General features: G+C 36.9%; 1 protein-coding gene across 4 annotated transcripts in view; it reads right to left on the reverse strand.

Annotated features, from left to right (window-relative positions):
* Nucleotides 1-377: 377 nt before the first annotated feature.
* Nucleotides 378-24,307, reverse strand: part of LOC122563974 (vascular endothelial zinc finger 1-like) — a 46,878-nt gene continuing 22,948 nt past the window's right edge. The window contains exons 4-7 of one of the 4 annotated variants that reach the window (XM_043718353.1): nt 19,870-20,041; nt 17,099-17,293; nt 11,129-11,365; nt 8,882-9,000 (exon numbers count right to left, since the gene is read on the reverse strand). In XM_043718353.1, the coding sequence (XP_043574288.1) occupies nt 11,148-11,365; nt 17,099-17,293; nt 19,870-20,041 (585 nt within the window). In that variant the 3' untranslated portion in view covers nt 8,882-9,000; nt 11,129-11,147. Of the gene's footprint in view, nt 11,366-17,098; nt 17,294-19,869; nt 20,042-24,307 lie in introns of all 4 variants that reach the window. The other 3 variants (XM_043718354.1, XM_043718355.1, XM_043718356.1) reach the window with 3 other exon arrangements.

Consider the following 24,307-nt stretch of genomic DNA (forward strand, 5'->3'; position numbering starts at 1 on the left):
AAAGAAAAGTGACATCTCAGCTTAGACAATGCATTAAAGGTGTGAGGTTAGGGTCTGTCTATATCCCAAACTTGAGTCAGACTGCTTCTATTCTTGATAGTTGTGAAACTAAGCAGATATATGTCTGGACTTTTCCAATGATAGCATAACTGATAGCCACGATGTGCATATCAGAGTAATTTAATTCCAGTAACTCATACTCAGTAATTGCATCAAGTAGTCCTGAATTAGATGGTTTAGTTAATTGGTAAAAAACTGTATAGATATAGAAATTCAGGTTCCAAAAACAATTCTCAAAGAATTGGCCAAAAGCCTACCCAGAAAGAACTCACCAATATTCCAATTAATTCATTTGAATAGAAAAAGTGAGTCATATCTCATAACAAAAAAAATTTATTCAAAGTTTCAATAATACATACTGAACAGGTTATCTACAAATCTATGGTCAGGTATCATTTTCTTCCTGCTAAAAGTTACACTGAATATACAGCACAAGATATATAAAAAGCCAAAGTTATCAGAACACAAGAATAGAACAGGAATTTTTTTCTTTTAATCTTGACACAATTTTGTACTATATGCAAATACTAGGCAGAGCAGTAGACATAAAAGGTAGTTGTAAGAATTTAACACAAGCAGACTGAAGGTATGGCAGCAGGTGTCTTCACTGCACAAGACATGACTTCAAGCAGTTAGCAAAACAAATGCAGTACTTTTGCAAAAACCTGATCATTAAAAAAAACTTATAAAATCATAAGCAAGATCTGAAAAAGCACTGAATACCAGGGCTAACAATCCAACAGTGTCCAGTGCATCGCAACAACGGTCATCGCTGGAAATTCTAATGAGAATCTTACTGCAAATATATGTTGGATGAAATCACATTCAATCCCACCCACCCCAATCCCTGCAGTCCAGGCAAGGGTCTAAAATAAAGAGAGAATGATGAACATCTTGGAGTGATTTATGAAGGATGTGGTCTGATCAGGAAGGTTGCAGGGCAATTAATTGCAAAAGTTAGCTCTTGAAATCACTTTCAGGAATCTATTAATTTTTTTTTTTACAGCATACATCTTATGTTTTAGTTATTTTTATTTTTAAAAAAATTGTTGTTTGGGAAGCTACACAGTCTTAGCACTGGCACTCCTAGATCTTTTCAGACATTACTGTAGTATAGCTAAAAATTCTATATAGATTCTATAAACCGTGCAAATATTACATCTTTATTATAAATCATATTGAGAATTGTTTAAGTAAATTCTGCTTTGATATGCAACAATTTTATTTGTACAGATTAAATTGCACATTGTCTGTTCCTTAAACTCCATGGTGTAGAGTACATAATCCTTTACTTTGTATCCTATGGTTTCATGTTCACACGAAAGGCTTTCTGTTGCGTACTGAAATGAAAGTGATGTTGTACATACTCATTACTACATGATGAACTCTGTACCGAGTGCTATTTGGTAAAATTCATAGGAAATTTTAAAAAAAACACAAACCTATAATAGCTGCTGCATATTTCCCAAATGTATTTCAGAGGATTTCAGTACAATGCTTTAAAATAATGCTTTCAACATATCTTGATATACGTGTTGGTACAAACCCATAGTAGTTAAGATACAATTTCTGGTTGAATTGGTCTTGGCATTACTCATGAATGTGACCAGAAGAGGATATGAAATAGCAAAGAGAATCACCTACCATTGAATAAAAATTCTAGTTGATTGTGGATATGAACAAACACAAAGGATTTACTAAGATTTATAATCTTAGTAATTTACTAAGATTTGGTACGGGCTGATCATAATTTCTGGCTCACCAAGAGAAAAAAAACCTGGTGCCAGATAATGGGAACTGAATCTTTCCTGAAAACAGGTTCAAAAGCAGATCCTTTAGTGATCATGATTCTTTTAATAAAAACCAGAAAGTGACTTTTCTTCATGATTAATAATCTACGATACAATATCCCATGCTCATGGAGAAAATATCAGGCAATTGGCAACTTTCCTTCAAAGAGACATTTCAGGCTCATTCAAATCCGAAGCAAGAATCAAAGTGCTGTATGACAATGTTGCTTAGCAACTCAGCTCCTGCAGCACTACCTAGAATACAGCATTACCGCATATGGAGATTACTTCCAGACCTATTTAAAGTCAGCTCCCTATTTAGAGAATTCACAGCAGGAAGAGGCCATTCTCCCGACCAAGTCTGTTTCCTCATTTAATCTTAGCTGATCATTTTCCTTGGTTACATTTTGTCACCCTATTCCAAAATCTCAATTCTCTACACCAAAAATTCTGTCAATTTGTCTTGAACATGCCAATTTCTTTGTGCAGAGAATTAACAATTTAAGGTCTTTTGAGTTGAAATAATTCTCATGGCCCTTACTCAAACTGTAATCTCTGGTTCCACACTCCCTGCACAGTGAGCACAGCAGGCCAGGCAGCATCTGAGCAATTTCTTCCTGACCTGCTGCGCTTTTCCAGCAACACATTTTCGGCTCTGATCTCCAGCATCTGCAGGCCTCACTTTCTCCTAAAAAAGGGAAAAGGCCAAGTTACAGATTACTTCCATAAGTGAAAGGCCAAGTTACACCAAAAGCAGAAAGTTGAACAGGGAATATGTCATGATATTACAACTTTGCTAACTAACAGACATCCCAAAAGTTTTATACTCACTTTATTTTTAAATAAAATCTCTCCCACCTCCCATTTATCAAAAGGGAATTTAATTGTACAAAAGTAATTTCAATGTTTTCCCTTGGACTTGTATCCCAACAGGACAAGTATTTTTAGCAGAGATTGGTCAATAGAGGGGTGTAAGGTTAAAATGCTCCACTGTTCCAGATTTACTAACTGGGAAAGGTGAATGAAATGCAAACTACAGCTCACCAAAACATAATTCCACTTCTGACCATTCTTTACATAACTCAACAAATATTGGTCTTTTGTTGCCATTTAGTCTCCCTCTTTATATATTTAAAATACTGGATAATGAGCACTGCATGCTGGCTGTCTCATAGATCATACTTGATCTGTACCTCAACTCCTTAGCCCTGGAAATCCATGCCCTACAAACAGCTACCAATTTTAGCTTTGAAGCGGTCTCAGCCATTCGCTGAAAGGTAATTTCCAATTTCTACTATATTCTGATTTCATTCCTAAATGATCGAGCTAGCCCCAACTTTATACTCTATTATAGCACTTAGTGAGTGTTGCATCTTCACCAAAAGCATTAAAAAAGGGAAAGACAATTTTATCAGTGCAAATTAGGTTTAATCAATGTTAACCATTTATAATCAGACACTTTAATTTTCAAAACTGAAACTATGGGAAGCCCACTTTGCACGTGTAAATTAAATTGCCAGATGCAAAACCACCTCATCCTTCTGAATTTCAAAAATGTACTTCCACTTTCAATTTCAGAACATCACTTTTACAGCCCATAAAATGCTTATTAGCAGACAGAATATAATGTCGATTTGAATTCATAAAGGTGCTGACAACACTTCAGTTGGCTTGAGCTAGTGACAAATATCTGACAACTTATTTTCCATTTCCCTAAAAGCCCTTGCATGTTTGCATTTCCTTTCTCAATCCGAGGATTGCAAGCAAGGCAATGATGTATTACTCATCCCCAAATTGCTGAGGGCATTAAGAGTCAACCCGGTAAAAGGGGCTGGAGTAAACTGAATTTAGAAGGGGTGGGAAGTTTCTTGAAGAATTTAAGTGGAACAGATGATATATTGTTAATTCAACATCTTTGGTAGTTTTCTGATGCTAGTCCACTAATTAAAACTTTCAAATGCATTCAAATTGCCAAGGTGAGCTGTGAACTCCCAACTTCTAAACTGCTCATCTAGTATAGAATCGCTAGGCTATCATGTCCAATAATCTCCCTTACTTTTCCTTCCTTACCAAAAGTAGGACCACATCAATTTTACCATGAACATAGGCAGGCAATTAGTGACTAGCTGTAAGATATAACTCAGACAGGAGTTTTAAAAACTATTCTATCAGGCAGGGGCTAATCCAGGTTGGTTGAGGGAGCAAGATGATTAAGGGATGGAATAGTTCTATATACCTCCTGGCAGCTACCCATTCTCTTTGGTGGACCAAGAGAGGAGGAAATAAAACAAGGAACCAAAGAGGAAACATTGCTACAGTTGAAAATTTTGACGACACTGGCTTTTCACATTTCAACAATAACTTCTATTTACTATCAGTTTAAAAAGAATTACAGCACAAGACTCAAAGCAATTTTAAATGTAGAAAGAGTCATGTTAGGTAGATATAACCTCACGTTTCCACTTCTGTGAACTCCAGAGATGATAACACTACAGTCAAGAACAACATCAAAACTCCCAATTTTGCACTGTATTGATCTAATATCACCTACATTAATTTTTATTTTACACAAAAATGAAATAAAATGCATTCCCACTGCATTTATGCTCCAACCTGAACATGTCAAAATGTACCTACAGTGGACAACATTTTGGTTTAGAATGTTAAAATCCTAATGCACTGTTATTGTCAATAGGATTGTGCGTTTAGGCCTGCAGCACTACATACATTAAGTTCTAAAATTTATCTTCAGTACATTAGCTGATGAGGTACTGAACTGATACCAAGAACGTTCCATATTGTGGGTGATGAACAAGTGGTGGGATACATGAGGCTAGTTTTGATCAGCTTTTAAGTCTGTTACTGAGCAGCAGTAGTACAGAGGTTGAAGCAGATCAACATTCTGTGAATTGTACGTTGTACAGGGGAACAAAAAAAAGAGTGCTTCTGTGTCTTTCAAAGAAAAGCCAAACCTTTATTGGGAAGCCTTTTATAGTTGTCACTGTTACACATAAATCCGTTGTTTTTCTTCTACTATCAATAGTGTATCAAGTTTTATTATTTTTTAAAACCTCATTCATTCACCAGAGAAGGATAACACCACTAAGGCCAGCATTGATTTCTCATTCCCAATTGTCTGCAAGGAGAGGATTGTAAGCTGCCTCCTTTACAATACAGTGGTTTGCTGGGCCATTTCAGAACGCAGTTAACTGTGTAATAGGTCTGGAGTCACATCAGGCCAGTCCAGTTAAAGGTGACAAGGCTTTTTTCTTTAAAAAAAGATCATTAATGAATTGGGTGAGCTGTAAAAAGGTTCATCTAGCAGCTTCATCTTCACAATTACTGATTGTTTTATTTAATTCATGTCTATATAAAACAGTGTAAAAAAATAATTATTTAATTATACTTCCAGCTGACATGATTTGAATCAATTTCTTCAGATCAACAACGAAGCCTTTAGATCACTCAGCCAGTCATGTAACCACTCTGCTCCTGCATTATCTACACATGAAAAATATCTACCACAATTAGTTGACAACTATTCAGAGCTTAATGTTATCAGTTCTCAATCAACCTTTGCTAAATCACTGTTTGGTAAATGAACTTGCATTGAGATATCATAATCCCATCTTACTTTGAGGTACTGACAACAATGCCACATCTCATAAACATTAGAAACAGTGCAACAAACTGGTGGCTTCAATTATTTAATTGCTATTGTAAATTTTAAAAATATTTCTCATGTCTAGGAGGTATAGAACAGGGTTTTAGTTCCCTATACATACTGGACTTTTCTTTATATTAAAAGAGATCAAAGAACCTAAAACTGATACTTTAATTTGGAAAATAAGACAGTATCTTGCAGTCACAGAAACAGCAAAAGTATTCATTTTTTAGTACATAATTAATTGTAAAGCTAGGTAATAAAGAAAAGCAAAATAAAGCTTAAGTCAATGCATTACAAATATACACAATGCATAATTTTAACAAAAATAGTAAGTTTGAGAATATCCTAAATTTACAATAGATGCATAATTCTTCAACGATTTTCTAAAATGTACAATTGGTCATGGTGCTTTGTTTTCCAATGTGGAAAAAGTGTAGAGGTAGTAAGCAGCACTGCTGTACAGAGCGCAGTTGTAAACAGTTTTTCAACATGCATGCGTGAAAAGCAAATGGTATTGGGAAATGGAACTTATTCTTCTGTTTCATAATCATTAATTGCACAAAAGACGTGAAGATGCTGCAAAACTTTAGTTTTAAAATTCTAAAAAAAGTCAAATATGAAATCTTGTCCATTTCTGGTTACTGGCTCTTCCCATAACGTTAATTATATATATATATATTTTTTTTTAAAGTGATTTGAAGCCAAAGCACTTCAATTTTCTTCACACAAATTGATCAAAATTTTACAATTCCAGTAAAAGCAATATTTTAAAGCAAGCAATGTGCTTCAATTTGTACTTCATCCCCCAAAAGGCACCTTTCTAAAAAAAAAATGAAAATTGATCTCACTTCCTGTACCATAATCTGCTAAGGTCCATATGAAGAATTGGGAAAGGGTTGGCCAGAGGGCTGATGTTAGAGGAAGCCCTGTTTTGGCTAGAAAACAGATTCGGAATACACTACAATGAATGGCAATCAAGGTAAAATTGACATTAAAATTCACTAATGTAGTACATTTATCAAAATATAGTTATGAGCTGTGGATATTCAAAATCAGTAGAATGGAAAGGAATGGGTGAGTAAACTAAAGAGGTAACATGTACATTTGAGAGAATGTTCAGTTAGGGAATTTCCATAAATGGGAATTGAGATCATTAAAATAGGAGGCAAATCAGTTCTTTGCCAAATTAAACAATAGGTTATAATATTGCATGGTTCATGAATATAGTACAATTTTGGTGTTAGAATTAGATACTAGTTAGATATCCAAATGCTGTGATTTGTAATTAAATTGCAGCCTAATACAGTACCTTACTAAAAATATTACCAAAGAGATAAAAACAAAGTAAAAAGCCAAACTGTGAAACCAGAATTTCTTGAATTGTGTTAAGCTGTGTTTTGGAAATGTATAGTTAGGAAATTATTCCCAAAATCCTGGATATTTAAGATTGAAAGGGATAAAAAGTTACATCTGGCTTTAGATCCCACAGACTGGCCATTAAACATCCAACAGTAAAATCCTGGGCAGGTGCTTTTCTTACACTAGCTGGTATATCATATGCTGGCAGAATGACAAAAACCAAATAATATTTCACTTATGGAAAGAAAAATGAGCAATTCAATAAAGTGCACAACTCAAAAAATTTATATTTTTAATCTTTATAAAGTTTCTCTCTTGGAGATAAGATAAAGACACCTACTGCCATATACTTGCAGGTAATGGATTCCATTTGGTACCTCAGTGAATTGTCCAAGTTTCATGTTTGACCGGAGACCTTGGACAGCAGCTGATTATCCCACCACAGAGTACCTTGACACTATTTCCAAGCTCAATATTGTCACTAGTCCCAATCCACATATTCCCTACTGAAGGTAACTGAATAAAAATCAGGAATGGGAAGTCTGCCTATTTGTTTTGCCTCCGTTACCTAACACCTTTCTTCTTGGTTTGTAAAGGTTAATTACCCACTAAATCCACAAAATATTTTAAACATATTTGTAAATTTACTAGTTTCCATAGGTTTTCGGAGGGCTCTGCAAATGTCATCATGAAGCAAAATAGCAATCCAACACAATGAAAGCATGCATTGAAGGAACGATCTTCTCGGCAATTTAACCAGAAAGATGAATCCAAATACAGAGTCATGATTCTGTACTTTCAATTACATGAGATACCAAGGGACCTGTACAAACTGAGAGATGATCACTTTCATTTGCCTTGATATTAATAATTTCAGGAGAGGCAATGCTAAAACTGTGATTACCACTTCCTTTCTAAAAAGAAAACTAATTTATAACCTGGGTTTAATTGACATGGTTCAAGTTCTCCATCCTTTCCACCTGAGTGTTAATGTGACATAATGACCTACTATTTTTTTTTGTAGGAACATTGTCTGTTGATTGGATCCAAAATTAACAGTCTGTGGAGACAGGACAAGTAGTCATTTCCATACATGTTTGCCAGAGAAACAAGATCCTAATATTGCATCTTTAAAAAAAACCTCAAATTCCACATTTGAAGAACAAAATAAAATGCATAAGATAGATAATATTTCTATAACATTTCAACTTAGGAGCAAAACCAAATTACTATAATCACAGAAGAAACAGTACAGTAAGAAACAGCACCTGCTTATATTTGATGCTCATTTTCCAGCCCTCATTAATATAGGGGAACAACTTATACACTAGTGCAATGTAACACCAATGTGATTCAAAGCATTCTTTAAAACAAGGTTACAACTTTAGTCTAATTTATATAGGAAATAATTTGTGGGTTTATAGGTTCTGAGAAAAGCGCACATATGATGTAACATGTCAAATACCAGCACATTCCAGGTTTTCAACCTCAGAACTGTTAATTTTTCTTGAAGTCTGTCCTTCCCCAGTGTAGTCAGTTCAAATTGTACAAACAGATGCAACAATGAGCAGTAGAGGATATGCAACCAAATAAGTGACAGACAATTCCTCAGCCTTATTAATTTTGTGTTCTTGCTCTGACAGAATGGGATCCATTAATAGAATCACTTTGTCTATGTACGTATTTAGACATTAGCATGTGTGTCCACTTTTCAGCACATATCACCAACCCAGGAGGTATAGGAATGACACAAAAATATGTATAATCTACCTTTTAACTAGTCAATAAATCCAGAGTCTGGACATTAGACCATAATTTTACATAGTTAGAAAAACCACAAAATTGATTTCTCCCCCTGTCTGGAGAAAGACCGCTCAACATCTCTTCATATTCTTGGTAGAATTAACTGAAGATCCTGGGTTTAATTCACTTTAGGCATCAGCATACCTACTGGGTAATAAAATCCTAATTCAGCTGTTGACACAGTAGCACTTGCATCCAATATCTTTCACCATGGTGGAGATGTTGGCAAGACCTGGGACAGAAAAGGCACACTCTCCACAGGCCTAACTATATTCATTGGACTTACAGCAGGTGCTGGAGTGTGGCAAGCCTCAGCAGTGTCTGGAAGAATAAAGGATTTTGAAGGAGAAAAGTGAAAAAAAAAATTAGCAAACGAGTAGTCTTTAAAAATTTAAAGCTTTTTACAGTACAAAATAAAAATATTTAAAGATGGTCTTCTTTCTCCATCCCAAATAAATTAAGATAAACAGACTTGCATCACAGTTCTTGTTTCTAAATTTTAGATTCTGGTAATAATGAAGACTATTTCTTGGCATTTTCATTACTAATATTAAAGTTAACCAACTAGTAAAGTGTTTCAGATATGCAAATATATTGATTAGCAGTGTGAATATTCAAAGCTTGGCAGAAAAGTAAACTGACATTATGTACACAATTCCATTGACAAACATTTCTATCTTTTTGGAATAAAATGTTTAGCTCACATCCACTTTTAACAATTTCAATTCCAAATGTCTTGAGGAATTGGTCCCTGCAGAACTATGCACAAAAAAAGTTCCATTCAGATACAGTGCACATAAGTGGAAATCAATATCACATAGTTGTACAAGAAAGTAGTAATTAGCACAAAGTGCCAGTTAATAATAGGGCACTAAGAATTATTAACCGTATTCATCAATATAAATAAATAATTAGAGTTTAGGTAAACTGCTTTCATTATTTAAGATAAAGCTGTAATACCGAAACATTATGGTAGGGTGAACAGTATGACATATTAATGTTAAACTTTATAAAAGAGAGGAAACGTGGAAATTTTTTTTAGGTCAATAAGGGACAAATACAAAATCTTCAGGAAATTAAGTAATATTCACTGAAGTAAAAGAAATGAGGGGTAGTAATAAATTAGATATTTGCAACCAAAAAGCCATTCATGGAGCGGTCAAAAGTCAGGTAATTATTTTATGGTATTGTGGTAAATGAAGATATAGCACAAAGGCGTTAAACAAAAAAACTTTTCTATTTGGGGTAAAGCAAAATAAAAATTGGAAGGGGCAACAAAGAGGGAGTTGCAAAGGGCACTGAAAGCTTGAAACAGTTCAACATTGGGTGGAATTAGAAGAATTACAAGGACGACTAACTTTCGTTCTACATTTTCTCATCAGCATTTGTCCCCATATTTGAATCAAACAAAAACCTTTTAAAAGAACTGGCAAAGATGTGAAACTCCCAATAGTTTGAGAGAATCACAGCAGCAGCTAACTTCACAATTGAATTCTATTAGCAGGTACACAGCTGAGTTTATTTTCAGTCACCAGTGGGTGTCCAAAGATGTTGCTATGAAAGGTCATAAAGAAAAAATTCCTCTGTGCTGTTGCAAGTACAGTTATGGGGATCTGCAGCTTTTTGGAGCTTATGAAAGTCTCGAGGCGACTAGTGCAATTTACCAGAGTCAGCAGGTATAAAAAGGTATAATCTATGATGTGTTAAAAATCTTACACCTGCACAAATTTCCTATCAACCTTCTCTGTAATAAATATGTTCAGTCACACTTATAACAAAATTGCTGATGCAAACTTGTAACGCTTGAATTATACTTTTGGAACGTGTTGCATTTTGAATTTTGCAGCACAATCATTTATCACAGAAACATAAAAATAAGGATCAAATAGATAACTTTGAAATGGTGACTGAATTACAGCTGCGTACCGTGCTCCAATTACCCACATCAACTTCTGATTCACCTGAAGACTTGTTTGACCATCCCGTGCAACACCATGGAGATTGATAGTTACACTTTTTTTTAAAAATAGAAGTAGCTGAGTAAAAACTAGCAAATCAGAATTTAGACAGATTTGTAACTGATCATCGAACTAACAGAAATTGAAATTGTGTCAAAGAAATCTCCATTGAATAATTCAAATAAAAATATAAAAGTAAAATTTAGCAATTAATGAAGTTGGCACAGGGATCTCTCAAACGGAAATGCTGGGCAGATACTATCATAGTAAGGTAAACAACCAGCGGTTTCCCCTCAAATTTATTAAATGCCACTGAAATGCACATCATTAAGCAGTATTAGCAGGAACACTGCCAGATATAACCCCTCAATCTTTCTGTAAGTTCACTCCCCCCCCCCTTAAACAAAAAGACCACAGGCAACCCAATAGCCTTGCAAACGAAGCTTGCAAGTTTTGAGTCCCAAGGCTGCCTGTCACTCCAACTCACTTGCCTCAGTTTGGTAAGTTTTGTCAGTTCTCAACTGGGCTGCTAGATGAAGCGCCACGCAGTAGCAAGGCATTCCATGTCAGGTGGGGTGAGGTGGCAGGAAAGCAGGCAGGATCCAACTCTCCCCATTTCAATTGCGTTTCCTGCTGGCCAATTGTGGAGTGGCATTGACAGTAGCTGTAGTGAAGTCCTCCCCTGAAGGGGGATGCGAGGGAAAAAGTGGCATCCATGGGAGGAAAATCTAAATTAAAAAAGCAAACTCAGGCAGTTGAAACTATTAAGGTTTGTCATATTACTAACAAAATAAGCAGCAAAAATTTTAAGTTGTAATGTCTGCACCGATGTCAGTGAATGGAAATTTCGAGCTAGAGTTCAAATGTTTACTGGACAGCATTTGAGGTAAAAGTGCATGAAATCAAATGTGCCAACCCTAAAACAGACCAATCTTTAACTCTTAATAAAAGATTCCTTGCCACATAGTAGTTATCAAATATAAAACCTAGATATTAATAAAAACACATTCTACAGAAAAGTAAAATACATAGATTAGTACACAACATATTCATACCAGGACAACGCTGCCACTCCCAGGACACTTTTGAAGCCTTGCATTAGATAAAATCTTATCAAAAGTACTCCCAAGTAACTAACACTTTACAGTCTATGAGCGAAAGAGCACCAACATACATTGTACAAATTTAGCAGTTGGTTGAATTTTCTTTAAAACCACAGGTAGTCCCTGGATATCAAAAACCTCCCAAGTGTTTTTGCTTTTACTCCTTTGAGTTAGCCAATGACAGGATATTGACAGATTATAATGTTGCCATTTTAATCAAAGTTACTTAAGTTTTAGTGAATCATCAGTAGCAAAGTTAAAACTCAGTAACTGACCACATTTTCAATAGCTCATAGTAATTTTTGCTCCTGCCCACGAGTTTGGCATTTTGCAGGACTGCTGTGTTACAGCATAGTTTTAAACTTCAAGTACAACTTCATCCCACAATTTTACTTCTGCCTCAATATTCTTTTACAGGCATACAGCCTGAAACTATAGCAAGACTGCTACTTTAAATGGCTGCAATTTCAAGTGTTTTCATTAAACAAACTGCCTGACCCCATTTTTAGCTCCTTGCATTAAGCACTCCAAATCTGATGCAATATCAAGGTAAAGTCACCCGTACTCTGTTCCAGTTTTGGAAAAATACTCATTGACCATCGTTGCTGAAGTGTCAAATTCTGAGCAATTCCCTACTGCTATCTTAAACCCACAAGGAACTGTGATGAGATTGTATGAAATTATTTCATGTAGGATCTTTATGACCACAAGAGAATTAAAGTCTTCCATTCTAATCAGTCCAGGGTGGACTCTAAAATCAATGCCCAAAAATGAAAGCACAGTGTGCCAATCCAAAATTGAATGCCTTATTCAGTCCTATCAGACAACATATTACAAGACATCAATTTTCTATCTCAATAGCCACACCGTAAGTAAGTGATCAGCCCTCAGGCTTCTCTGTGGCTGTTAAGTAGCACTCCTGTGTGTGGCAAATCTATCCTCTCAGTTTTTCTCAATTAGGATTGCAGAGATTGGCAAGACACCATAAGGAAAATGAGGAGGGTAAATCACCATCTCATTTCCCAATGGCATTTTTATGTTCAAACTCAAATATGCTGCACCATAATACTGTTGGCCATTCAAATTTTAACACTAGTATATGCCAACAGTGCAAAACAGCAGATGGTACTTAAAGTGTGATATACATTTACTCTAAAGATTAAGCAGAATTATACAACTAAAAGGAGTTCCACTCAATGTGAAAAGCACAAGATCACATCCTTTATAAACAGAAGCATCAAGTTCAAAGGTTTAATGTTATATCTAACAAAAGTCACCATTTAGACCAGAATTGGTCTGAGGGCTAAATTTTGGGGCATCCTACTTAGAATTAAAACGTCACACCTGTAGGAAGCATTGCTAAGATGATATCGGGGATAAGAGTTTATGATTATGAGAAAAAAGATAATCCAGGGTTTTTTGCACAAAAGCAAGGTTAAGAGTAATTAGTAAATAGGGAAAAATGATTGCTAGTGAGTGGTAACAAAGGTATATAATTTTAAATTTTCCATGAAAGAATTAAAGATGGGAAGTGAAGATGGGAGAAATTTTATAACATGAAAATAGTGATAGTAGAATTCAAAAAAGTAGACAGTAGTTATTGAAAGTTTGAAAATTGACAGGGTAAAAAGGCATTGGCGGCAGGGCATTGAATGAAGCTTAATCTAAAATACATGTGATTAGATGAATGACCTCCCAGACTGCTACAGAATTCCATAATTCTGTGGAACAGTATTCAACAATGTCCAACTAGAAAAGCTTAAGGATGTGTAGGATGATGAAATGCGACACGAGCCCCTACTGTTAGAGCTGTGGTCAGAATGCTCACCCAGGTTCTACGTAGGTCCTCATGCCCAGAGAGCTGTGAAAACTGGTGATGCCATAACAGTGGATAGGCTTATCAACATACAGAATTTAGTCTCACAAATTGCCATTTGAACAAAGTTACCCAATACTGGATAACTTTCTCAAACTATATGTGGTGTAAAATTCCAAGCAGTGGAATGTGGTGAAACGGTTAAAAATTATGTCCCAATAACTATATTATTCCATTTTTGGACAGTCCCAAATCCATCACAGACTCTTACAATCCTGGAGGTCATGTGCCAGTTTCAATTACTAAGCCCTCTGATACTTGAGTTTTTAAGTGCATAGAGCAAAAATGGTATAGACATTAATATTAATACACTCAGAAGGTAAAGGAGGATCGATTTCCTTCTTCAAAATTTCTAACAGAATATGAAAAGGACTGGATCAGGAAATGTGTAATTTTTGTTATTCAATCACACGTGGGATATGGTTTTCGTTGGCATAATTAATATATATTGCCAACTTCCAAATACTCTCAAGGTGTTGGTGTGCTACCTTCTTGAATCACTGCCCTTGTCACAGTGGTCTGAGTAGAACTGAGTGGCTTGCTAGGCTGTGTCAGAGGGCAACCACATTGCTGAGGTTTTGCAGTTACAGACAGGCCAGACTGGGTGAAGATCATATGATCCTTTCTTAATGGGCATTAGGAACCGCAGTGAAATACTGAATGCATTAGATGATTGAATTTGATACACCAAAGGAACAGATGTCAAGACAGCATTACCCCAAAAGTGAATTTAAATCACTTATGGAGTCATAGAGATGTACAACACAGAAACAGATCCTTCAATCCAACTCGTCCATGCCTACCAGATATCCTAAATTAATCTAGCCCCATCTTCCAGCACTTGATCTATATCCCTCTAAACCCCTCCTCTTCATGTACCCTTCCAGATGCCTTTTAAATGTTGTAATTGTACTAGCATCCATCACTTCTTCTGGCAACTCATTCCATACATGCAACACTGTCAGTGTGAAAAAGTTGCCCCTTAGATTTAAAAGGAACCTTTCTCCCCTCACCCTAATCTTATACCCTCTAGTTCTGAATGCCCCCAACCCAGGGAAAAAAAACCTTTTCTATTCACCCTTACCATGCCCCTCATGATTTCATAAACCTCTATAAGCTCACCCCTCAGCTTCAACGCTCCAGGGAAAACAGCCCCAGCCTATTCAACTTCTCCCTGTAGTTCAAACCCTCCAACCCTGGCAACATCCTTGTAAATTGTTTTTGAATCTTTTCCAGTTGCATAACATCCTTCCGATAGGAAGGAAATCAGAGCTGCACACAATATTCCAAAAGTGGCCTTACAATGTCCTGTACAGCCACAATGTTACCTCCCAACTCCTCTACTCAATGCTCTGACCAATAAAGGAAAGCATACCAATCATCATCTTCACTACCCTGTCTACCTGTGACTCCACTTTCAAGGAACTATGAACCTGGCTACGACCAATTTCTATTACGCTTCTTTTGATCTTTCTTGAAGGGCCATTTCTCAGTATTTTGCTCAAGTGGTCATTCTTTTTGTATGAACTTTGCCAGAGTATTATAAGCAGGTTATTCACCAGTAGAAGGGTAACCCCCAAAGCCTATTACATTCTTACCAACTATTCACAGTTATAATCTTATAGTAGATGCTTCAGAGAGGTTATAGCATCTCCTCGTCCTTAAAGAAGCATTTAATTAAAGATTTTGCAGCTCTGATTCTGAAAAACTAAGGAGACTTGTAGCTTTAAACTAAAATATTCACTGTTAACAGACACTTAAAAATAGGATGCCATTCAACTGTGAAACTATAAAATCCCATCTTACCAAAATAACTAATTACAAGTCCAAGGATGTCTAATATTTCTGGTTGTGAAAGACGTTATGTAGCACCTCACTCTAGTTCTCAGAAACACAAATGCAATCTCAAAACAGAGTTATTATTTTTAAAAAGCTAAGCGGTCATTTTGCACACAAGATTCCACCATAGGTAATGACAGAACTCATCAGTTTTATCAGTGGTACACACTAGAAAACATCCACATTTGAATGCTGGGATGTAAAACATCATCTGAATGACTGATACTTGGAGCTAGGGACTTGGTATTACATCTTACAAAGAATACAATTGCTTCCTCAAATGATCAAGCCCTAAAGTGAAACTTGATTCCCTAACCTTAGAACGCAGAGTTTAGCGTTAAAACAGAACCAGGCTTGACTGAAGAGCTTGACTTATGCAGACAATTTCAGAAATTCGATGTGAACAACATCCTTTAGTTACTGGAACTTATTTTAAATGCTTATTTAAGGTTAACTCAGTACCAGTGAAGGAAGAAATAATTCAGAAGATCCCAAATAACTTAACAAAAAGATTACTTTTCAAATATACCCACTTGCATGTAAGAAAATGTAGCAGGTAATTAGCAGACAGCAAACCCCTCAAATACATGAAAGATGACAACCAGTTTTAGTGAGAGTTGGAAGAGAAATACTAGCAGGACACTTGGAGATCTCCACCCTCCTATCTGAATATTGTCTTACACTTGTTTTTAAATATTCTATTTGAGCAAGAAATTTGGATTGACAGCTCATCAAAACGACTGATAATCATAGTGCTTGTTCTGTACTGTATTAGTCTCAGTGTACATTGTTTGTCAAAGTATGGTATGTGGTAATAATTGTTAACTAATTACTTTGGAAAAGTTTTCAATGTAATGGACTTATCCTTATACATTTGATAGCTTATTGAGGACACATTATCAGAGTCATTCACTGACTGAAAGGTAATATCATCAACTAAGTACATAAAAGGGCTCTACTCAGCGTTCTTGTTGGTGGTCAGCACTAATAATTTACTTAAAACTAAGTAAATGCAGAGATAGAAAGACATCAATTTTTCAGTAGAAGTGCTTTTCTGTTGAGTTTTCAGTAGCTTGAGGTCATGCTGCTTTCAAGTAATCACCAGTTATAAGCCAAAAGGTCAGCAAGATTGTATATTACTTTAAGTTCAAGACTGTAAAGGGTTAATACCAAATCTGAGATACAGGGCAGCAAATCTCTCAATTCTGAAGCTAATGCTCCATATAACTGGAGGATTATTTTCATAAATTACAAGTTTATCTCAAAGAGATGATGGATCATTTGAGATTTAAAGTAAACTCTGCAATCCAATCCTTTTGATTGCAAAGCTTAAATGGCTTCTGATATTTACACAACGATTAAATAAATGATTTTAAAATTTCTCTATGGCTCCAGCACATTTACTGTATTTCAGATCTGCATCACTCTCATTACGTTAAAATGAAACTCCCCTTTGGAAAGTGGCGGTATTAAGACCTGTATCTCTAATTAAATATATAACTTAAACTACACTACACCACCTCCCCTCCAACCTCCACAATATCCTCAAGATGTAAGAATCCCAATAGAAGGGAAGGCTTTAGCTACAAAATGACCTGGTAGGAGTGGAGCATTCTCCAGGTTCGGGTTAAGGAGATGCTTGCCTTTTAAAGCTACTGCTGCCACAGAGGGGGCACTGGAAGTTGGGGTCTCTCCCATGTGACTTTTCTTGTGGCCTATCAGATGATTGTGGGACTGACACTGCAAGCCGCATTGATCACACACAAATCTTTGAGACTTGTAATGGACACCATGGTGATTTCGAGCATGGACCCGAAGGTAGGCAGCGGTGGTAAAACCTACACAAAAATAGGGATTTCAGGTGATACAAAATAAGCACAAACACCTCCATATCCATAAATCTGGGACATTAAAAGTCTGACTGACTTTGTTCAGATAAAACTCAAACTTAACACTTTTCATCACAAGACATTTCAAGATTACATTACAAAATTACGTGCAACATTCTTTAGAAACCTTATTCAGTTGTTTGCATAAAAAAGCATTATCAGCTATTACCCAATATTTCCTTCATTAAACTGCCTCTTATTGCATAAAATTGCACAATACAGCAGCACAATCATTTTAAAACGGAGTCGGCGAGTAACCTTATCATCAAAGCATTTATAACATTCATGCAGCTATGTCAAAATTTACTGATCCTGAACTAGGAAGTTGGGGAGAGTTGGAGAGAAAAATGGCTAGCAATCCCACTCTTGATCAACAGTTGACTGACAAGTGCCAGGCGAATATAGAATTGGGCTCAAGTGCAATGTCTGGCACAATTGAACAGCCTGTTCAGACACTGAACGTCCAAACTTACATAAGAAGAATGACCATTTGGAAAAATCTGTCAGATGATATGTATGGAAGTATATCCTAATAACTGTTATTGCCATCTGTGGGAAATAAGGCAGAAGCTTGAAAAAAAAATCTGCAAATTACAATTTAATAACATAAGGGACATTACCAAAAGGTGGAACAAGGATCGGGAAACAACAGTGAAACTACATGCAAAGGAACAAAATAAACAAATTAAGTACTTTGCGGACTTAAAACAGGTTAAAAACAATTATAATGGAGGAATGAGATACATCTTAAGGCCTGATGATTTTAGGTGAGAAAACTTAAATTGCATTTGCAGTAATGTTTCAAATCTTCGTGATTTGATTGGAAAATTGCTCCGTTATTTAGGACTGGAGGAGAAGTACACTCGAAAAGTGAGATCTGTCAGTTTTAGATTGGTTGTAGGAAAGTGAGTATAATTCATTAGAGACAGTGATTGGGTTTTTAAGATAAGTACCATCTGACCAGAGTCAGCATGGAGGAGGATTTGGCTCTCCAGTCTTCCCTTCAAGTTGCCATCCTTCATATTTTAGGGCAGAGAAGTGAATGGGGACAGGTTATCAAACTGTGATGGGTATATATTTGCAAACTTGAGAGTGCAGCACACTGAATAGCTATCAAGACCTGACGAATACATTTTTCTTTCTTATTCCTTAGTTTATTACACATTAAGACCAATTGCCATGGCCTTACAAAATTAAACAAATGGTTAGCTAATTCAGCAGTAGGAACAGAAATAACTTAGGAATTTCTTGATTTTTACAGATCTGTACCACCTAGTGTTTAAGCACTAGGCTCTGATAGCTGCACGCATACCTTAACCTGTCATAAAGGTGCAGCATTGGTATAGAACAATTCTGTGGACAGGATTTTTATACTTGAACTTGAGATTGCAAGAGAAATAGATATATGGGACTGGAATAAAGACGAATTTATTTTGAGGAAAAAACACTTCTCGCACAATGCTCATTACTGATCTTTCATATTCAGGGAAAAAATGCTTTTGTTTGGATTTCAAACCTCTGCAAAACAACTTGGGTATTGTCGGTATTGCTCCTCAAAGATGAAAGTAAAATAGTTTGGCAAGAACAACAATTATGGTGTTTAACAGAGCAGCAGCAACAGGTTTCCAAAATGAAATTTGCAAGACACCAGCTAAGTAGTCCATTGCTCACATCAGCATGTTAGAATTTGGTTTTTCATAGTGTGGGCAAGGAAGGAAGAGAAGGAAGAATTGTTTTTCTAGTTACACTCCACTTATTCCATAAAAAAATGAAACAGCCACCACTGTTAATTAAATCTCTTTCAAATGTTTTCTATTTCACCAATTTCTGACTGAAGGATGCCAGGAGACAGGTGGATAATAAAACTAATTACTGATGTTATAAGTGGCAATGATAGAAGAATCAAGTTTATATCTTTTCTCCAATCTTGCTTCACATCTTCCTGAATTATGCTTATAACACAGTGTAAAATATTCAATTGACTGTGCTTATGGCACAATGGTAGCATTACCCCACTCCAGATTAGAATGGTGCACATTCAAATCACATCAGGCTCAAAGTTTTACTGAGACTTCCAATTGTGCAGTGGTAGCATTGGTGTTTCTGAGCCAGAAGGCCCAGATTCAAGTCCCACCTGCTCCAGAGGTGTGCCATCAAACAGCTGAACAAGTTGATTAGAAATATCTCAAAGATTCAACTGGTGTCGTGATTGATTAGAAGTTCTCCATATCAAATAGTGAGAGTTTATTGGGCTCATTTTGTTTAAAGAAGTATCTGCATTACAGCTGCAAATATGGGTGATGTTTTTTTAGCTATTCTCAGTTTAAACTGCTACAGTTTAATAGGTTGATTAACTGAGAAAACAGATGTGAAGAAAGCTTGCAAACAGAAATCGTTTGCGCAATGCAACAAACAGGGAAATAAATATAGCACAAAATATTTTCACCTTTTTTATACTTGCGTGTTACTAATTAAACCACATATGCCTTTCAAGTTATACTGAAATTCTGCAAAAAAACCCATACCTTTGTTACAAACATTGCAGTTGTGATTTTGGTTGTGATTATGCATTTTGATGTGGTTAGAGATGTAAGCTGCACTCAGCAGTTTACCACAGATGTGGCAGGACACCTTCCCTTCATGACGTATCATGTGTGAACGCAGACGGTCTTTGGTGGCAAAAGCTGCATCACACGTCTAAAAGGATACAAGTCAGGCATCAATATTTCATTTTCTTAAAACATTATAACAGCTTTCTATTCAAATTAAAATACTAACTAGTTAGAAATGTCAGAATATTTAACAGTCTGACCCACTGAATAATCCATCATTTCTTTCTTTTCTAAGGCAATTCATTTATACCTAGGGCATTAAATTTAGCTCCAGAAGTGACAATACACTCCACAGATATTATTTAGAATTTGGTTAATGGGACAAAAACAAATCCTTACATTCATTCCACTAATTCTTCAGGACTCTGCACTTTCATATATAGAACTGTGCACACAAAATCCTTGATTGATACACTGTGCAATTGATATACAACAAGTATTTAACAGACAAGGCACAGGTGGGTACTTTAAGCAACAATGTTGTGTTATGACAATTAAAGTACAGTTCCATGTTTGCAATTTCCCCTCAAGACAAGCTCCTCATCTCAACTGCATTGTCAAGAAGAAATAGAGCACATGAACAAGACATGTTTTAACAGAGAGAAATAATAAAATGAAAAATGAGGTTGGTCCTCAAGGCTGGTTAGAGTAGCACTGGCAGAACCATGTGAGCAGCAAGACTCCATGATTAAAAATGAAAAAAAGTGCTCAAAAAGCAAAGTAGGTCTGGCAGCATCTGTGATGAGAGAAATAGAATTAACATCGAGTCCAAAAACCCTTCTTTGAAACAGATCTTTCTTTTTTAAAAATGGTTTCTGTCATTTTGGGATGCCACACTACTTTGGCACTTTGTTCAAGTCAGATGTGGAACAGTCACTCAGTGCCATCACAATAGGGATGACAATAAATTACTCAGAGCCTTGAGCATGTTCTGTTATTCAATTATGTTATGGCTGATGTATCTGACAAATCCAATTTACCCTCTTCCTTTTAGTAATCATCAATACACAGAGCAAATCTAATATAACCAATTACCACCATGCACAAATACATAGCAGATGAAATTCAACACTGAAAAATGTTGAGTGACCTATATTATTTGGAAGATTTACAGAGATATAATGCAAGCTTTAAATGTTTTAAAAACAGGAAGACCTTGAGTTCTTATGTACAAATCTTTTAAGATGCAGGACATTTTAGCAAAGAGGTGGTACCAAAGAAGTGGTGGCATGGAGGAAATATTAGACCAGTAACCCAGAAGTCCAAACTAATGCTCTGGGGACTGCGGTTCAAAACCCACCACAGCAACTGGAATTTAAAGTCAATGAATAATGTAACAAAGCTAATGTCAGTAATATTGCTATGAAAATACCATCAACTGTGGTTAAATGGTTCATTAAAGCCGTAAAGAGCCAGAAATCTGTCTTCCTTACTTGCTCTGGCCTACACATGACCCCAAACCACAGCAGTAATGAATTTTGGAAGGTCTAATTCTAGAACGTATTGTAAACGGAAGAGCCTGGGGAAAAATTGATGAGCAGAGAGATCTGGGAGTTCAGGTCCATTGTACCCTGAAAGTGGCTGTGCAGGTGGATAGAGTGATCAAGGCGGCATATAATATGCTTACCTTCATCGGAAGAGGTATCGAGTATAAGATCTGGCAGGTCATGTTAAAATTGTACAACACTGTGGTTCAGCCGCATTTAGAATACGCTGTACAGTTCTGGTCGCCACATTGCCAAAAGAATGTGGACGCTTTGCAGAGGGTGCAGACAAGGTTTATGAGGATGTTGCCTGGTATGGAAGGTGCTAGCTATGAAGAGAGGTTGAGTACGTTAGGATTATTTTCATTAGAAAAAAGGAGATTGAGGGAGGAACCTGTTTGAGGTTTACAAAATCATGAAGGGTATAGACAGGGTGGATAGAGACAAGCTTTACCCCAGGGTAAAAGATTCAATAATGAGATCACACGTGCAAGGTGAGAGGAGAAAAGTTTAAGGGGGATACACATGGAAAGTACTTTACACAAAGGGTGGCAGGTGCCTGGAACACATTGCCAGTAGAGGCAGGCACGATAGATTCATTTAAGGTGCGTGGACAGATGCACAAGTAGGCGGGGAGCAGAGGGATACAGATCCTTAGGAATTGTGCGACAGGTTTAGACAGTGGATTTGGATCGGCACAGGCTTGGAGGGCCGAAGGGCCTGTTCCTAGGCTGTAAAGTTTCTTTGTTCTTTGACTCTTGACTGTCCTCAAATGACTTAGCAAGATACTCAGTTCAACGAGAAAGGATAGGCAACAGTTGCCAGTGATTAATGCTCACATCCAACGAACGATTTTCAAAAAACACAATCTTGGGGTTTACAACTAGAGGCTGAGAGTACTGGGAAATAATGCTCAGCATTTGAAACAGCATTTCACCTCAACTAAAGCATTACAGTTAAATCAGAGCACCACACTTTAGGAAAGTTTTACAGGCTTTGGAGAGAACTTAGGAGAATTGTTCCAGCAATTACAAGTCATATGGATGAACTAAAGATCGTGCTGTTCTCCTGACAACAGAAAAACCTGAATGGAGAATTGAAGGAAATGTTTAAAATCATGAAGGGTTTGGATAAATTTTGGACAAAATGGCTCCCAAAGATTTAAGGGCTGTCAATCAGGGCACAGACTTGATGTCACTATAGAAGAGGCAAAGGAAACGTTCGAAAAAAATTCTTTACAGGTTGGTTAACATTTGGAATGCGCCAAGAGGGTAGCAAACACAGATTCAACCGCAGCCTTCAGAATGGAGTTGGATAAATGCTGGAAGGAGAAGAAAACTGTGGCGTTACAAGAGAAAAACGAGAGCTGGATTTTACATTTGTGTCACCTCTTTTGAAGAGTCAAACAGTCATACAGCATGGAAACAGACCCTTCATTCCAACTCATCCACACTGACCAGACATTCCAAACTAATCTAATCCCACTTGTCAGCACTTAGCCCACATCCCTCTAAACCCTTCCTATTCTTATACTCATCCAGATGCCTTTTAAACGTTTTAATTGTATCCTCATCCACCACTTTCTCTTGCAACACATTCCATACACACACACCCTGTGCATGAAAAAGTTACCCCTTGGGTCCTTATTAAATCTTTCCCTTCTCACCTTAAACCTACACCCTCAGATTTTGGACTCCTCCATCCTAGGAAAAAGCCTCTTGGCTACTCACCCTACAGCCCTCATGATTTATAAACTTCTATAAAGGTCACCCTCAGCCTCCCATGTGCCATGGCAAAAAGCCCCAGCCTATTCAGCCTTTCCCAATAACTCAAATCCTGGCCATGTCCTTATGTGTGCAAGTACCCTCTCATCCTTGTAAATCTTTTCTGCAATCTTTCAATTTTAACAACATTCTTTCTATCGAAACGCGACCTGAATTGTATGTAGTATTCTAAAAGTAGCCTCACCAACACCCTGTACATCAGCAACATGATATCCCTGCTCCTATACTTAATGTTCTGACCAATGAAGGCAAGCATGCCAAACACCTTCTTCTGCACCCTGTCTACCTGTGACCCTTGCACCCCTAAGTTTCTCTGTACAGCCACACACCCCAGGGCCCTACCATTAACTGCACAGGTCCTATCCTCTAGATTAGATTAGATTCCATACAGTTTGGAAACAGGCTATTTGGCCCAACAAATCCACACTAACCCCCTGAAAAGCAACCCACCCAGACCCATTCCCCTAACCCTAAATGTAACCCTGACCAATATACCTAACACTATGGGAAATTTAGCATGACCAATTTACCTGACCTGCACATCTTTGGATTGTGAAAGGAAACCAGAGCACCCAGAGAAAACCCACGCAGACACAGGGAGAATGTGCAAACTCCACACAGACAGTCACCCGAGGCGGGAAATGAACCTGGGTCCCTGGTGCTGCTAACCATCGAGCCACTGTATCACTCCGGTTTGACTTATCAAAATGCAACATCTCACATCTATCTAAAATTAAACCCAATCTGCCATTCCTTGGCCCACTGGCCCATCTGATCAAGGTTCCATTGTACTCTGGGATAGTCTTCTTCACTGTCCACTACACTGCCTATTTTGGGGTCACCTACAAACTTATGAACCAAACCTCCTATATTCACATTCAAATCATTTACATAAATGAGAAGCAGTGGACCTAGCACAGAATCTTGTGGCATTATCACTGGTCACAGGCCTCCAGTCTGAAAAGTAACCCTCTGCAACTAGCCTCTGTCTCCTACCTTCAAGCCAATTTTGCATCCAATTGGCTGGATCCTGTGTAATCCAAACTTCCTAACCAGTCAAACATTAATGGGCAAATTTGCTCT

Source organism: Chiloscyllium plagiosum, chromosome 28 (genome assembly GCF_004010195.1).
Source record: "Chiloscyllium plagiosum isolate BGI_BamShark_2017 chromosome 28, ASM401019v2, whole genome shotgun sequence".
Lineage (NCBI taxonomy): Eukaryota > Metazoa > Chordata > Chondrichthyes > Orectolobiformes > Hemiscylliidae > Chiloscyllium > Chiloscyllium plagiosum.